At 39.7% G+C, this 18,467-nt stretch overlaps 1 protein-coding gene across 1 annotated transcript in view; it reads left to right on the top strand.

Moving 5' to 3' along the window:
- itpkcb (inositol-trisphosphate 3-kinase Cb) overlaps positions 1 to 18,135 on the top strand; it is a 48,633-nt gene extending 30,498 nt beyond the window's left edge. Inside the window, exons 3-7 of the mRNA XM_060924086.1 lie at positions 3,786 to 3,999; positions 5,261 to 5,465; positions 7,954 to 8,055; positions 8,264 to 8,335; positions 14,179 to 18,135. Of these exons, the coding sequence (XP_060780069.1) occupies positions 3,786 to 3,999; positions 5,261 to 5,465; positions 7,954 to 8,055; positions 8,264 to 8,335; positions 14,179 to 14,400 (815 nt within the window). The 3' untranslated portion in view covers positions 14,401 to 18,135. The remainder of the gene's footprint in view (positions 1 to 3,785; positions 4,000 to 5,260; positions 5,466 to 7,953; positions 8,056 to 8,263; positions 8,336 to 14,178) is intronic.
- The last annotated feature ends 332 nt before the right edge of the window (positions 18,136 to 18,467 follow it).

Genomic DNA, 18,467 nt, shown 5'->3' with positions numbered 1-18,467 from the left:
CATCACAAATATCTGCACACAAACCAATTTTTCGCTTGCGTCAAAAAGTTGCACGACCAAGTGACAGAAAATCGCCTGTGTGCGCTGGGCTTTACTTACTTATACTTGGTTCTGCTAGTAATAGTTTTCACACAAGTCATTATTTATTGAATTCCCATTGAATGTAACCCCTTCAATACCCTCGGACGAGTCACGTATGTCATGAAATCTTTTACCGCTGTGCCTTATGATGTACGCTACTCATCATAAACACCTCCTTTTATGTACACTACCATTCAAAAGTTTGGGGTCACCCAGACAATTTTGTGTTTTCCATGAAAAGTCACACTTTTATTTACCACCATAAGTTGTAAAATGAATAGAAAATATAGTCAAGACATTTTTTTCTGGTCATTTTGAGCATTTAATCGACCCCACAAATGTGATGCTCCAGAAACTCAATCTGCTCAAAGGAAGGTCAGTTTTATAGCTTCTCTAAAGAGCTCAACTGTTTTTCAGCTGTGCTAACATGATTGAACAAGGGTTTTCTAATCATCCATTAGCCTTCTGAGGCAATGAGCAAACACATTGTACCATTAGAACACTGGAGTGAGAGTTGCTGGAAATGGGCCTCTATACACCTATGGAGATATTGCACCAAAACCCAGACATTTGCAGCTAGAATAGTCATTTACCACATTAGCAATGTATAGAGTGGATTTCTGATTAGTTTAAAGTGATCTTCATTGAAAAGAACAGTGCTTTTCTTTCAAAAATAAGGACATTTCAAAGTGACCCCAAACTTTTGAACGGTAGTGTACCTTACATGGCACATTACTTTTACTTCACAGTGGCACATTACCGCGAATTGTCCTAGTGGTTAGCGTGTCCGCCTCTCAATCAGGAGATCGCGAGTTCTGTTCACGGTCGGGTCATACCAAAGACCATCATAAAAATGGTACCCAGTTACTTGGAATACATGGACCCTTGGTGTACATTGTGTTTTCAAGTACTAGTAATTCATGTTTATGGACAGGTTCTCCTTGACAATACCCGTTGTCTTGGATGTTTTTGAAGTTGTTTTTGATTACTAAAGTTACTTTTACTCTACAACAGTGTTTTTTCTGATTTTTCTGATTTTTCTATACAAATATTAAAAATATAAAGTTCTGAACAAGTTAAAGAAAGGTTTTCAAAATATCCCAGTTTTGATCTATTTTTGTCCTATATGCCTGACACATTACAATTAATTATGTGTGGCAGCCAAGGGGTTAATTGCTGTTTGGTTTGTACAGGGAAATGTGTGTAATTATCACAGACTTGGCTGTTTCAAAAAACTTTAATATTTGAGATGTACTACATAGTCTAGGCAGATGAAACTGAACAGGCTTAATGTTGAGCAATATAAGATTTATTCCTCAAAATTTGAATGAGAAATTCAAAGGTATGTGGATTCCATGAACGATTTCACAAATTTTCAATCTTCGCGAACCCGCTCGCTCGACCGTCTCTTCCGATGCTGCTGGTCGTCCAGATCCTTTTGTCCTGCTGCACAGACAGCCTTCCTCTTTGGACTTTTTGTGCCGTGTCCAAATCTGCATTGCAGTTGGTGCATTTTTAGAGAATTCTCTCATAAACGCACACTGCACAGTCTTGTTTGGGTGTACAACACACAAAACGCCTTTTCTTTTCCAGTCAATGGCATTTCTATACCTAAAAAGATAAAGACAAAAAATTTTGACCTGTTTCCACACATGCTGTTCAAATTTGAGGTCAATTGAACGAGAATTGGCAAAGTTATTAGACTACGTTCAGACTGCAACCTGAAACGACCCATATCCGATTTGTTGTGAAATCCGATTTTTTTGTTAGGCCGTTCACATTACCAATTATATGAGACTTGTATGCGATCTCCAATATGAACGGAAAACGACCCAAAAGTGTCCCGCATGCGCAAATTGACACGTAATAAGCACATCTACGTAACACGTAAACAAAAAAAAGCGCACTCTTCATGTTTAATGATTTCTTGTTTGTTTGTTTAATTATCTGGTTAGTGTTAAAGTGTGAGGTCTCGTGTGTGTTTTTGTTTCTGAACTGAAATGAAAACGTGTAGCCTGGTAACGAGGGTTGACTCCTAAATGTCTCTCTAATTTCTATATAAGTGCACTACATGTTACTAGGAAGTAATGGATTTTTAAACTCTATATAGTGCACTCGAGCTTCAGTAGGCAGTCATTTGGGATACGGCCGCTGTATTACCAAACTCTTAATTCAGGCTTAATAATTTGCACATATTTATTTCGTCATATTAATAAACTTTTTTCTAAATTTTTATAAATATTTATTTAGTTTGTTTGTTTATAGCCAGCTGAATTCTGCAACTTCTCTCAGCGCTGGCTCAAGGTGCAGAAACACCAGTGCAGTTTGCTATGGAGATGAGGCGAGACCTGGCGATGTGGTTTTTGTGGCGGCGGCGGAACTCGTACAATAATCTGATTAATGTGGGCAGCAGACTAATGAGACCGAAGGTGTCAAATTACTGGAAATTTCCAGAACAATCTTATAATCTTGTAATACAGGATGGTTTAACCCTTTGGTGACTGACCCCTTGAAAATGGTTCCTCCAGGAACTATGACTTTTCAGTTGTCAAGACAACAGAAGAACTAAAATACAAAAACAGAAAGATACGTCACAATGCTCTTGTGCACAAAACAAAATGCTCTTGTATTTTAGTTTTTCCGTTGTCTTGACGACTGAAACGTCATCGTTCCTGGAGGAACCATGTTCAAGGGGTCAGTCACCAAAGGGTTAAGTTATAAATCAATTATAGAAACTGGTTTATTTAATCAGGCTAACAGATAAACATCCAGGTCCCTACCAAATCCACCATTAGCTTGATCAATTCTATAAAAGTCTATTTAAATTCTGAAAACTGTATAAATGTTGTTGTTTTCCACCAAAGAGGCGGGATTAGCCAACGCAGAATAGTGACGTTTGTCTCTTGTTGATGACGTGTAGGTCGCATGAATGCGACCTGTCCGGTCAGACTGCAGTCGCATGTGAAAATAACGGATATGCATCGGAATTAGGACCACATATCCAAGCGGCCTGGGTCGCATGTGAAAAAATCGGATCTGTGTCGTTCAGATTGTCAATAACAAATCGGATACAGGTCGCATATGGGCAAAAAAATCGGATATGGGTCGTTTCAGGGTGCAGTCTGAACGTAGTCTTAGATTGTGAAATATCAAATTTTTTGAAACACCCTGTATAACACTCACTTCCTGCAAATTTTCCTTTAAAGTATCAGCTACTTGCCACATTCTTACATAATACATACTGGTTACTTACAGTACTGTAATATAAGGTGCAACCAAACAATGCCAAAATATATATTCAGAATAGTAATTAAGTAGAATCTCATTTGGTCACTTCATTTTTTTTTTTTTAAGCTTCCTATGAGCTCTGGTATACGAACTACCCCTCTCTGCAATTTGTATAATGGGTTGTGTGGTTTGTTTTTTTTTTTATACGAAACGATTGCGTTGATGATTAATATGTGTGAAAGAGGAAGAACGTCCTTGGTTACATTATGCAAGATGGCTACATATGTGGAAAATAAACTGCTGTAGGCATGAGATGTAATTCTCGTCAGATGTGGTTTTTGCTGGACTCTTTGCGAAAGTGCAGATGGATATGGGATTTAAAAAAAATCAATCCTATGCAGTCCTTTCCAGGGAAACTCATTCTAGGTCATTATTAAGCATGGTGTGTGTGTGTGTGTGTGTGTGTGTGTGTGTAGGTAATTTCCAGGCAGGGGAATATGGTAGGCTGTTGAAGAAGTACTGTGCATGTGAGCAGCAGTGCCTACAGGAGCTGATGTCTGACTCACTCAGGCCATACGTGCCAGGTTACTACGGCGTCGTGCGGCAAGACGATCAGGACTATAACCTGATGGACGACCTGCTGGCTGACTTCAACTCTCCATCCATCATGGACTGCAAGATGGGTAGCAGGTGAGAGGAAACAGGATCAAAATATGCTGCCAGTCCAAAGTTTGGGATTTTCTTTTGTTTTATTACCGTACCACAAAAAAAGGCAGGGATTCAGTTCACGATTAGATGATGTTATATAAAAAATAATCAATGACTAGAATGGTGTGTGTGTGTGTGTGTGTGTGTGTGTGTGTGTGCAGCCTAACATACCATGAGATGATTTAATTCCTGTTATTGCTTACATTACAGCAGATCGAAATAGTCTTTCCTTCACCAGCCTCTATTTTTTCCCTCTAAAAGTTAATAATAAAAATTTTCTTTTTTAAATGCACCTGTTACCAAGAAGCCATAAAGCCATCTGTCTGGAACACTTTCTCACGCCTGACAGCTTAAAGCTAGACGGCCTTTCGATTTCATAAAACCGGTGAAATTTAGTTCCCTCTGAAATTTGGTCATTGTGATATATGTTTATTTCTGTAATATCTAAAAAAAAAAAAAAACAGGCCATTCTGTGGCTGGGAAGTTATTTAATTTGAAGGGATTAAAGCAAATAATGTGCATGAAATCGCTCGCTTTGCGCAGTCAAGCAGACAGAGGAAGTCCGTGTGTGCGCATGCACAGGTTTACCTTTGACTGCGCACTGACAGTTTCATCGTTCTGTTGCTAAACGAACAGCTGATCACACCGAGGTGCTCGCTGACCGCCGATTACTCATTAGTTTGGTCCTGCATTTCCTTTCCTTCGTGTATAGCATAACGTCTTCTCGCTTTTTGTTACTGTAGTCAGTCTTTCACATTTCCTTCGCACACTCATTCACGTCCAACATTTCCCTCGCCTGTTTCAAATTTGTATCCCACAATGCCTTGCGCGAACAGGGAAAGCCCACCACGTGTTGCATGACGTAGTATCTTGTATTGCGTCACGGTCAAGCAAGAAATAATAGCGGAGAATTTAAGGCCAAAATTCATTAATTGTTCTATTTAAAAAAAAAACTAATAAAATTGGGAGTCTGATTTGCTTTCAGTCCACTAAACAAAAATAGTTGGGTTTCGGGAAAATTCTTTTCATGACCTAAACCTGAAAAATCTGAAAGGTGGCCTAGCTTTAATGCTGAAAACATTACATCCGATTCTTGCAAACGGCCGACTCTTGAGATTCCTTCCAAAATACCAGATTACAGAAAACTCCACCACGTCAACAATCGATTCGGTCAAAAAGCCTTAAGTACGTCAGTGTCATCAGTGTATAATCTGTTCTTTTCCTCTCTCCGTCTCGTACCTAGAACGTATCTGGAGGAGGAACTGGTGAAAGCTCGTGAGCGGCCCAAGTTAAGGAAGGACATGTATGAGAAGATGGTGGCGGTGGACCCGGACGCCCCGAGCCCAGAAGAGAAGGCTCAGCAGGCCGTCCTGAAACCACGCTACATGCAATGGAGAGAAACTCTCAGCTCCACGGCCACACTCGGCTTCCGTATCGAGGGCATCAAGGTGGGTGTGGTGGGGGAGGGGACACTGTTTTACACTTACACACAGCTTGAGCTGACCTTTCATTGAACCAGTGGCTAGAGTTTAGGATATTCATATCTCTTTATTATTATTAATTTTTTCCTCCCCAGATGGTTTTGTTTTGTTTGTTTTTGGAAAGTGTTGATCATGGTTACACGGTTTTCCTTGGCCCGTGTCCAACTGCCTTACTTATTATATGGAAGTCTTTCATCAAACCGTATCACATATCTGGAGACATTTTTCTGGCTTTGGATGTGATGACTGCCTTCACTGAGGCTTTAATTACTTGAAACTGTCAAAGTGACAATATATTAACTTGCTTTGTTTTCTCCATCTATAGTCCTGTTTAATGCAGTGGAGCATTCACAAAACGAGTTGGTTCCTGTTATCACTTACACTTTCATCAGCTGGCAGTCTTTCCATTACCACCCTGCTTTTTTTTTCCTTCCCCCACTCCTCTCCGAAAGTTAACAAAACAACAAATATCATCTTGTGTTCGTGTGAGAACCTCAAACTCCTCCTCCGTTTTGGTGGAGTTTGCAGCTTTACCTCTGATTATTATGACACTGGAGACGACTTTCGAAGTAATAAACAAACACCACCTCACAGAAAACCGCGCCATATCAACAGTTAGACATTTTTAATGCGTCCGTGTTGAGCGTCCTACTTACAAGAGCATGCCAATGAGCAGTTTCTATAGAAACAATGTATTAAAGCACGTGCATTAATACAAATCCTGTGATTTGATTTGAGAAATCAACACTTGAAGCTAGACGGCCGTTCGATTTCATAAAATCGGTGAAATTTAGTTCCTTCTGAAATTTGGTCGTTGTGATATAACTCAAAAAATCTCAGGCCATTCTGTGGCTGGGAAGTCATTTAATTTCCCGAGCAAACGACGTGCATGAAATTGCTCGCTTCGCGCAGTCAAGCAGACAGAGGAAGTCCATCCGTGTGTGTGTGTGTGTGTGTGTGCGCATGCACAGGTTTACCTTGACCGTGCACTGACCGTTCCATCATTCTATCGCTAAACGAACAGCTGATCACACCGAAGTGTTCGCTGACTGCCAATATCTATTAGTTTGGTCCTGCGTTTCCTTTCCTTCGTGTACATCATGACGTCTTTTCTTCTCGCTTTCCGTTACTGTAGTCGGTCTTTCACGTTTCATTCGCACCCTCACTCACGTCCTCCATTTTTCTCTCCCATTTCAAATTTGTATCCCACAATGCCTTGCACGAACAGGGAAAGCCCACCACGTAATGCATGACATAGTATCTTGTATTGCGTCATGGTGAAGCAGGAAAAAATAGCGGAGAATTTAGGGCCACGTGGCTTTAAATTAATTAATTGTTCTGTTTAAAAAAAAAAAAAACAATAACATTTGGAAGTCTGTGATTCGAATTCAGTAGCTTTTGTTCCACTAAACAAAAATAATTGTGTGTCAGGGAAAATTCTTTTTATGACCTACACTTAAAATCTGAAAGGCAGTCTAGCTTTAATAATTAAATTCTCGAGTCTGATTGGTCAGAAGGCGTGGATTCGTTTTCTGCAGCAGCACCTCACAGTAATCCTGACTGCAAGGCAAATCACAGGATTTGTATTAATGCATCAAATTTAAAACATTGGTGCTAGTTTACCAGGCTGTCAAGGGGTTAGGGCCGGCATACCTCCAGAGTCTGATTCACCCCTACACTCGGCTTCTACTGGTCACCTGGTCCCGCCTCCTGCCCAGCCCGCTCAAGACTGCTGTCTGTCCTGGACCCTGTTGGTGGAATGACCTTCTCATTGAGGTCAGAACTGACGAACTTCAAGCGTGGACTGAAGGCTCACCTCTTCACACTGCACCTCTCCCCTTCCTCCCTGCCCACTATGCAACTGTGTTTCAGTCTAGACCAACCCAAACTGTGTACCCTTCAGCCTGGGGTTAGCCGTTCAAGTTCTGTATTTAGTTGTACGTTATATGGTTGGTTTGTTTCCTTGGCTGTTTGAGTATTGATACTCCAACAGAATATTACACGAAGTATTGTTGTCACTTGTTCATTTTGCACTAGAACTTTCTTGTCTAGAAGTTCAGCACTTCCGCTGTATGTTGCTCTGGAGAAGAGCGTCTGCTCAATACCTGTAATGTAATGTAAAAATTCATCACTGTAGACTGTTCGAACTAAAAATCTCATTGATCTGTTTACGGAGTCAAAACAGGAACAAAAAAATGATGACATAAATAGTGCAAGTGGAATAGGCAAATGATTCTCCTTGGTCTCGATTCTTCTGAATGCATGTGTGCACTCACTCATCTGTAAACGGAAAGTGGCTGATGGTACATTTGCAAATGGTCATAATGCGTTTTTTGCCTGTCACTCTGCTTTTGTGGTCAGTGTAATCTAATGAGCTCATTTTCCATCGCAAACAACAAAGCATGTGAAACTGTCTCACTTAGTTTCAATCTCTCTCTCTCTCTCGTTTGTGCAGAAAGCAGATGGCACATGCAACACCAACTTTAAAAGGACTAAGCACAGAGAGCAGGTCATGAAAGCCTTGGAGGACTTTGTGGATGGAAACGTGCAGATCTTGGTATGTCTGCTTCAGTAAGATGGATATGTTTCAGACTTCTTATGACCATCTCTGAGATTAACGCCATACAAGTCCATGATTTTGTCAAATCTATAAAAGTTGAATGTCCATACTTCAGCTCGGAGTCTAAATCCGAGAAATGAGAAATCTTCTTTAGCTATTTATTTATTTATTTATGTTTGTTTGTTTGTTTGTTCTGCTATGGCAGAGGAGTTATTTACTGAGGTTAGAGGAACTGCGAGGGGTGCTAGAGATGTCCGAGTTCTTCCGAACACATGAGGTGAGTCATCGTGACATGTGCACACGCACGCATGCTGGTCTTACTATACTAATGAGGAACTTCGTTGATATTCGCTATATATAGCCAAAAGTACTCATTCATTGGTGGGGTTTTTTTCTGTATTTTTGACTATTGTAGAACAATAGTTTTTGACGATTGTAGAACGAAGTGACTTTTTTTTTTTTTTTTAATGAATAAAAATAAAGAAAAGAGTGAATTAGAAGGTGTACAAACTTTTGACCGGTACTGTATATGAGCATTGACCATCACACCTATACAAGCTGGAGCATTAACTTTACCCTTCACTGGAATTGGAACAAGGGTCCCAGTTCAAACCCAAAAAAAACAGCTCCAAACAATAAAACAGTTATTCCACGAAATCGAGTCGTACATGAGCTGATAGCCGATGAGGCACGTAGTGCAAAATTTGCAAAAAATAGAAATGCTCAATTTCTCAAAATCCAGTGAATGTGGATAGAATAAAACAGTTATTCCATGAAATCGAGTTGTACATCAGCTCATGTACGACTTGATTTCATGGAATAACTGTTTTGTTCTATCCACATTCACTGGATTTTGAAAAACGGACCATTTTTATTTTTGGCAAATTCGACAAATAAAAACTTTTATACAAAACGTCCAACAAAATAATTTCCGCTTAGAAAATAAACAAACCAGCGAAATGATGGGAGCAATTTGTGAAAAATGCTATAATAATAATAATAATAATAATACTTAAAGAAAAAAAAGCATAGGGGAGAGCGGGGTAAGATGAGCCAGAGGGTAAGATGAGCCACCCCCTGTTTCTAAGAAACAGTAAACAAATGTGATCATGTGACCACATTCAAAGGGGGGCGGGACCATTTACTTACACTTGTGGAGAGGAGCACCACATGTCAAACTAGGTGAGGGAGATATTTATAAAAATGTGTTTTTGTGCTTTCTAAGTCAATTCCATGTTTGTCCACAGTGAAGATGATTTAGAGAAGACAAAAGTAGAATAATATTTAGACACATTAGGGTTAAGTTAGTGGCTTTCTAAGCTATGATATGAATGCTAATAAAAATAATTTTGATTAGCCTAATCCCCTTTATTAGCATTTTTCTACAAAATGGTGGCCACGGGGTAAGACGAGCCATTAGATGTGGGGCAAGTTGAGCCACTGGCTCAACTTACCCCATTGGTGGCTGAGCTTACCCAATATGGATGACACTTAAGTTTTCACATTTACTGGTCATATATGACAACAACATTATTATATATATATATATATATATATATATATATATATATATATATAATATGACATCAGATGAGGAAGACCAGTTGTTAGATGTGGGGGATTATGTTGTGGCAAAATTCACGGGGAAGAAGAAAGTGCATTTCTTCATTGGCCAGATAATCAAATTGGATGTCTTCGAAATAGAGGCAAGATTTGTCAAAAGAAGCCGGTCATGCCATGGCTCTGCAAGAAAGCCGACCTTTGTCTTCAAAGAGAAAGATAAGGCTGTCCTGTCAAGACAGGATATTGTGAAAAAATTGCCCCACCCCTTTACTGTTGGGGGGACAGCACGGAGGGAGAGGCAAATGGTGTTCCCTTGCAATTTGAAGGCTTGGAACATTGAATAATGATGAAATGATTGATGGAATGATTGCTGCATGTTTTAGCAATGTTTTAACCTACTGAAAGAAATAAGATTTTTTGGCACTGTTCTACTGTTTTAGTAATTTCTATAATATAGTATATCTCTCATTCCCTCTCTAACCATCCCTCTTTCTATCTATCTATGCATATCTCTCTCTCTATCCATCTATCTATCCCTCCCTATCCCATCTCGTTCTATCACCTCTCTCTTCATCTCCCCTTCTCTATGCAACGGCCCTATCCCCCACTTGATTGACTTGACTTGATTCACTGATTGCATTTCTAATAATAAAAGTTGTTTACTTTGTTAACCTAACATGTTTTGTGTTGGCTCAATTTACCCCACACAGTGGCTCATCTTACCCCGTGCATGGGGTAAGTTGAGCCACTTGACATTTTTTTTTCAAGAGGTAATATCACTCTAACCATAAGAGCTTATCAATTATTTTTTGCTCAGATAGTAACAGTACACTTTGAAATTTGGTATGGTGTGTAGACTGGAAGCAAAAATGGCTTTAACATGTAGTTATGATGAAAAATGTAAAAAGTGGCTCATCTTACCCCGCTCTCCCCTATGTTCTTGCCATCAAATACTTTCATTCCATATTTTGGGGTTTTGTTTTCGAGTAGAGTTTTTATTCCGTCCTCGGTTGGTTCAGCAACACGCTCCACCATTTTTTTTCTTCTTCTTCTTCCAAGTTTTGTGGTGGTTGGCAAACCAACTTAAAGGTGCTAGCTACTTGTGGGGGAGAATTATATTCTTTTAGCCATTTCTGTTTCTTTTTAATACTTGATAACAAAGTGATCTATCTGACTTGATGTGTGCCGCCATTTTGTTTTTCTCCACTCACGGTATATGAACCGATATCCTAGTAGTAGAGTAGCCAATCAGAGCACGCGATTGCTCATATCCAGTGAATGTGGATAGAATAATATTCATGCAAACCAAATTTTACTCTTGGCACTCGGCGTTGTGGTGGGTAGTGCTCTCAGGGCATCCTGCAAACCCAGAGTCATCCATCAGACTGGCTGAGAGTGATTCGTTACTCCAGAGAATGTTTGGACTGCTCCAGAGTTCAGTGACCGTGTCACTTTACACCCCTCCAGCCCCCACTTGGCATTGCGCATAGTGATCTTCAGCTCGTGTGCAGCGCAACTGCTCAGCCATGGAAACCCGTTTCCCAAAGCTCCTGATGTAGTTCTTGTACCGACGTTGCTTTGAGGTAGTTTGGAACTTCATAGTGAGCAATTCGACGCAAGATGGCCGTTTTTTTTTTTTTTTTTTTTTACACACCACATGCTGTAGCCCTGTTCTGTTCTGTAAGGTTGCGTGATCAGTTTCTTCATGACGGAGTTACTGTTGCCCCTAGTTGCACAATAAGAGCACTTGCAAATGACTGGGGCAGATCTGTATGAGTAGACATGTCTCAAACTGTCTTGTGACATCCAGCAACCATGCTGTGTTTAAAGTCACTGGGCGTTTAAATACAACCCATTCTACTGCCAACATTTTGGTCTTTTAAAAGGGATTACATGCCTGTATCTTTCTTTTGTTTTTGTACCTGTGTAATAACCAGGTGTGGCTTTGGCTGAAATGCCTGGAATCAAACAAATGTAGCTAATTAATGCTATGCTACATCTAAATCTAATCTTAACCTCAGTAACCAAATGGAAACCTTTTGTGTCTAAGTGATTGCTTACTTTTGTAATAAAGCAGTTTTCCTCATGGGGACCAGTCAGATATATTTTTGGCCATTTGGTCCCCTCGAGGTATAAAACATGCCCGCCCACAAACACACACACACCTACACATACATAAATTGCATCAAATAACTTCTCTTTTTTACTTTTATTAGTGGTATGTTTTCCATCCACCTGTTGCATATGCAAATTTAGACTACAGTGGTGCTTGAAAGTTTGTGAACCCTTTAGAATTTTCTATATTTCTGCATAAATGACCTAAAACATCATCAGATTTTCACACAAGTCCTAAAAGTAGATAAAGAGAACCCAGTTAAACAAATGAGACAAAAATATTATACTTGGTCATTTATATATTGAGGAAAATGATCCAATATTACATATCTGTGAGTGGCAAAAGTATGTGAACCTTTGCTTTCAGTATCTGGTGTGACCCCTTTGTGCAGCAATAACTGCAACTAAACGTTTGCGGTAACTGTTGATCAGTCCTGCACACCGGCTTGGAGGAATTTTAGCCCATTCCTCCGTACAGAACAGCTTCAACTCTGGGATGTTGGTGGGTTTCCTCACATGAACTACTCGCTTCAGGTCCTTCCACAACATTTCCATTGGATTAAGGTCAGGACTTTGACTTGGCCATTCCAAAACATTCACTTTATTCTTCTTTAACCATTCTTTGGTAGAATGACTTGTGTGCTTAGGATCGTTGTCTTGCTGCATGACCCACCTTCTGTTGGGATTCAGTTCATGGACAGATGTCCTGACATTTTCCTTTAGAATTCGCTGGTATAATTCAGAATTTATTGTTCTATCAATGATGGCAAGCCGTCCTGGCCCAGATGCAGCAAAACAGGCCCAAACCATGATACTACCACCACCATGTTTCACAGATGGGATAAGGTTCTTATGCTGGAATGCAGTGTTTTCCTTTCTCCAAACATAACGCTTCTCATTGAAACCAAAATGTTCTATTTTGGTCTCATCCGTCCACAAAACATTTTTCCAACAGCCTTCTGGCTTGTCCACGTGATCTTTAGCAAACTGCAGACGAACAGCAATATTCTTTTTGGAGAGCGGTGGCTTTCTCCTTGCAACCCTGCCATGCACACCATTGTTGTTCAGTGTTCTCCTGATGGTGGACTCATGAACATTAACATTAGCCAATGTGAGAGAGGCCTTCACAGTTGCTTAGAAGTTACCCTGGGGTCCTTTGTGACCTCGCTGACTATTACATGCCTTGCTCTTGGAGTGATCTTTGTTGGTCGACCACTCCTGGGGAGGGTAACAATGGTCTTAAATTTCCTCCATTTGTACACAATCTGTCTGACTGTGGATTGGTGGAGTCCAAACTCTTTAGAGATGCTTTTGTAACCTTTTCCAGCCTGATGAGCATCAACAACGCTTTTTCTGAGGTCCTCAGAAATCTCCTTTGTTCGTCCCATGATACACTTCCACAAACATGTGTTGTGAAGATCAGACTTTGATAGATCCCTGTTCTTTAAATAAAACAGGGTGCCCACTCACACCTGATTGTCATCCCATTGATTGAAAACACCTGACTCTAATTTCACCTTCAAATTAACTACTAATCCGAGAGGTTCACATACTTTTGCCACTCACAGACATGTAAGATTGGATCATTTTCCTCAATAAATAAATGACCAAGTATAATATTTTTATCTCATTTGTTTAACTGGGTTCTCTTTATCTACTTTTAGGACTTATGTGAAAATCTGATGATGTTTTAGGTCATATTTATGCAGAAATATAGAAAATTCTAAAGGGTTCACACACTTTCAAGCACCACTGCAGATAGAGACTGTGATTAAAGTCGCAGTAATTTGCACTAGCTGTTACAAACCAGGACATCCAGTCACCGTACCCTATAGATCCGGAACGGTAAGAGATACAGAATGACACTGAGTGAGGGAAAGTTGCGCCCTGCCACCCTGAACAAAATAAAAAAATGATTTTTTCAATCATGAAAATTCACAGTTATAAGTGATTGAAAAAAATCCCAGCTTTCATGGATCATTCCGGATCAGCGATCCAGATCAACACCAAAAGTCATAGCAATGTAATTTAGCCCAGAGGTATTCAAGTGAAATTTGGTGGTGATTGGTTGAAAACTGAGGGAGAAATAGCATCGTAAAAAACGTTAGGCGGATAATAATAATAATAAAATAGAAAGATTGAGCGAGAGTAGCAATTTGTGCTAGCCCAAATTAATTAATAAAAATATGTACATCAAACCCGAACGGAAATTTTAAGAAGAAACTACTTCTTTCCAATGGGTTTCTAAAAACCGCTACACATTTTTACATCCAGTTGTAAAGTTTGCCTTCACTTAGGACAAATGTATACCAACACATCCGATCTTATTGCATTTCAAAGGGTATGTTTTATAATTATATTTTATTAAATCGTGAAGAAAACAATATATTGACTATAACTGGCTGATATCAGCTAACGCGAGATGGTTGTTTGTTTCTGCAGGTGGTAGGCAGCTCTTTGCTGTTTGTCCACGACACTTCAGGCCTGGCACGAGTATGGATGATCGACTTCGGAAAGACGGTGCCTCTTCCTCCACACCAGAGCCTGGACCATCGTACTCCATGGAGCGAGGGTAACCGTGAGGACGGCTACCTGTGGGGCCTGGACAACCTCATTGAGATCCTGAGCTCCATGAGTCAGAACAAATCATATCCCGAGCCTTGACAGAAGCGCTCGCTGTACAGTGAAGCAGGGACAGAGGACACATTAGGACCAGAGAGCTGTTGCTAATGGCTTCGTGCTTGGAGAAGGAAAGAAGGGACAAACAAAGCATGTGGAAAAGGAGGAGAGGAGAAGAAATGTCGGAGTGCCTTAGTAGACTAATCAGCAGGATGCATGTGCCATGAATGCAAAATCCATACACTCTTGGACCAAAAGAACAGACAGACATTTTTTTTTTTTAAGTGGGTTTGTACATTTATAAGGCAAAGAATTTAAGATTTTTCGATCTTTTTTTTTTTTTAAATGTAATGAAAATACCGATAACACTAGAACACTGGAAACATATCCATCTGTGTATCCTCTTAATATTTTTATAGTGGTGTAAATAGACTAATTTAATTTTATTCTTAACACTTTCTTTCTTTCCTGTGATAAATCTTTTTACTGCCTCTTCTTTAGCCATGATGACACCTTTTTCTATTCACCCTTTAATCAGGCTTACATTTTAAAAGTTGCTAAATATTGACTCCTTAATGTTTTTATTTTATTATTATTTTTTAAACTCCTGAAGGTTAACGTCTAGAGCTAATGGCAGACAGGTTCGTTTGAAAGATTTAACTCTTTAACGCGACACGTCCTGCAGGATGCTTTTGGTTTGAAGGCTTTAATGAGCGAATCTGAAGTCTGATTACCGAAAGCCGTATTAGGCGTTCCATAAAACGTTCCCGTTTTGAAATTTTCCTTAAAGGCACGTGGAAATTTTGAAACATTTCTGAGTTTTCAAAACGGAGCTCCTTTGTAAGCTGTAGGATTCAGTCAGGGAGCTGGTTTTCTTAAGGCTCAAATCTCATGGGATTGAAATGGAAGAACGTTTGGAAAGTTGGTGAGGTGTTGGGGGGGGGGAGCCTAATGGTTGGAGAAGCAGATTTGGGACCAAAAGGTTGTGGGTTCGATTCCCTGGACCAGCAGGAATGGCTGAAGTGCCCTTGAGCAAGGCACGTGCTCCCCAGTCTGCTGTATATAACTCTGGATAACAGCGTCTGCTAAAAGCCATTAATGTATTTTTGAGAGCTATATTTTGCTCCCTTAAAGGATTCCAAAAACTGGATTTATACCAAACAAATCGTTTGAGCCAGAGAACAAGGTCTTGTGTGTCCGAATTATAGAACACATTAAACAACTGGAGCCAAGAACACAGATTAGTCACTTCCTGAGGCACTGCATGTTATATTTTGTGTATATTTATGTTCTCTATATCTGCTGTAGTTCTCTCTCTTTTTTTTTTTTTTTCGTTTAACATCGTTATCTGATGTTGCGACATACTATCTCGCAATTAATCAAAAAACTTTTTTTTCAAGTGGCGCGAATAGGCTTCCATATAACTGGAATGTTCGGTTGAATATTTTAAACTTCTGACTGATCCCCACCCACCCCCCACTAAGAAGCTACAATCTGAAATCTAATCCAAGCCAGCAAGGAATATTTCAAACATCGCAGATTGGTGAAGAGCATTGTTTGGGTTTTTTGGTTTTGTTTTTGAGCGGATTGTGTTACAAGGGTTTACACATCACGCTCCAAGAAGAATATTGTGACTGAAGATGTCACTCAGCCTGTGGGCTTTTCCATATCCCTCAGTGCTCGTATACCATAGTGCCAAATCTGAACTCATCTCAGTGTTGTTTCAACTTGTCAACTGGAAATTTGTGTGTGTGTGTGTATATATATATATATCTCCATGGAAAGATTGGATTGGTTTGCTTTGAAACTGGAACTTGATTTTCTGGGGATGATTTTCCCATCAGGTACATACTGCTTTGGGATATTGTGACAGAGTTCATTTTAAAGGCGCAGTTTGTTATTTTTAAACCTGTTTTGCTTCCCATCATGCAAAGTGAAAGTGCAGGTAAATCGTCCTTCCCGTGCACAGTCGCACCCACTTTACTGAATTGCCTTTTAAGGAGAAGATAGATAGATAGATAGATAGATAGATAGATAGATAGATAGATAGATAGATAGATAGATATGAGGCCTTATTAGATTTGTTGTTTTATAACTGTCCATTTGTATTGTACTGTATCTATTTGTTCTGTAATTACAGAATTGTTAGAGATCTAGAAAGGCTTTAAAATGGTCAAACTGTACCTTTTAAGGAACGTATTAAAAGGTTTGACGGCTTGTCTGAGATAGCCTAGTCGGCACTCAGTCAGAACACGGTGCTTATTGTTAAACTGGATTTTTGCAGTGACCGATTTAATTAGGTCAGCTGAGTTTGTCGGCGTTTTCCTCTTTGAATGCATTTTGAAGCTCACAAAGATCGCATTATCGGGAATGGATCCTCAAACATACATCGAGGACGTTTGCACACTTCGGGCTAAAATAGCCTGTAGCTGTTTTTAGAATAGAAGCTCCTTTTAAATTTAACTCTGCAGCTCTTTGGGGAGATTTTATTACGAAGTGGATTGTAAGTGTTTGAAAATTCATGCCTGTTAAGGTGTGTAAATCAGTTTCAGATCGCTGTTTAAAAAAAAATATATATATATATATATATATATATATATATATATATATATAAGCAGCACTGCACATTGATCACACTGTTGAGTGAGTTAGTAGGTCAAAGTTGCTGTTTTGAGGGCAATAAATAAGTTTCTACAAACTTTTTTTTAAGAAAGGTTACTAAAAAAACAACAACTTTGTACACGTTCTTAGTGTCTTCAAACTACAGCCAGGGAGTTAAACAGTCAGTGCGTTTACATGCACATCCAAATCGAGCTACTGTTGGTAATCGAGCTAAGGGTCCCAGCAGGGCTGCCAGAGAAATCCAATCCTACATGCACACAAGGAAATCGGGCTATTGTGTGAGGTACATTGTGCACCCGAGCCACAGGTGGCGCTACACGCCCCATCGTGTTGGTACACTTCCGGTTGTCGTCATGAAGAAGTGCTATTCAAGAGTATAAACAAAGTTATCAGTTCCGTGTTCACAAGAAGAACGATGACGAGGACAGCAACATCGAGATATATATTATATATTCAACTCCTTAAGCTGAATGAGCATGAACTCTATCTCCTCATTGCTCCAGAAGTGCACGTTTCTACTACTGTTGTCATGCCGACCGAGGCTGTTGCGTTTCCCGCTTGTGGTCTCGTCCCTCGTCACTTCTGGAAGGGGCAGTGCTGAAGTAAGTAGCTCGACTATGTAGCTCGATAGGGTTTACATGCACTAAGTAGCTCGGCTACAATCGCATAATCTAGGTCGTGTAGCTCGATTACGAGAAATCCAGTTCGGTTCGATTTCAGCCGAGCTAAGGTGTTTCCATGGCATTTAGAACTTCAATTTCAGTCGAGCTACGGCAGAAATTTGATTTTCTCTATGTGCATGTAAACGCACTGAGTGATGGATTAACTTTAGATTAACAATTGACTGGATTTTTGGGTAAGTGGCAAAATATAAAGGTGCGACTTCATCTGAACGTACGATTGTGTACAGAGGAAAAGCCGTAGTTCTACCTGACTTGTTCTGTATTACGTGCCTTTCATTCAGCGTGTCAGGACCATTACAGTATGTTTTCAAGTGCAATCATTCATCTATTCCATGAAATTCTTTGCAAGTGCAAACCAGACCTTTTCCAAAGAAATGATGTGTTAAAAGCCACTCTTCTTTTTGCAAATGTTTTCACTCATTTCCTTTATCTTTAATACCAAACCAATAAAATGGAAGTATGACTGTTGGAAAAACTTGGTCATCATTGCATTGGAATGGTAGTACACTAAGCATATTTTATCATCTTTTATTATTTTTTGTGCAAGCTGTTGTGGGGTTTGTTTGTTTGTTTGTTTGTTTGTTTGTTTGTTTTTTAAAGTCATGCCTACCAGGAGTCCAGCGATATTTATCAATGATCCGCCTCAGGCTCAGTGATTTTTTTTTTATTATACATACAGGACACTTTTTCGATGGGATAAAAACGTGTTCTATTCCCTTCTAGCAGGTTTCGTTCATTTGGTTTGATAGCATGCAATATTGTTAGCATATCGCTTATCCTACATCACTCTACCCAATGGAGAATGAG

This window comes from Neoarius graeffei, chromosome 6, assembly GCF_027579695.1.
Source record: "Neoarius graeffei isolate fNeoGra1 chromosome 6, fNeoGra1.pri, whole genome shotgun sequence".
NCBI classification, from domain to species: domain Eukaryota; kingdom Metazoa; phylum Chordata; class Actinopteri; order Siluriformes; family Ariidae; genus Neoarius; species Neoarius graeffei.
This window is presented reverse-complemented; position numbering and strand designations above follow the sequence as displayed.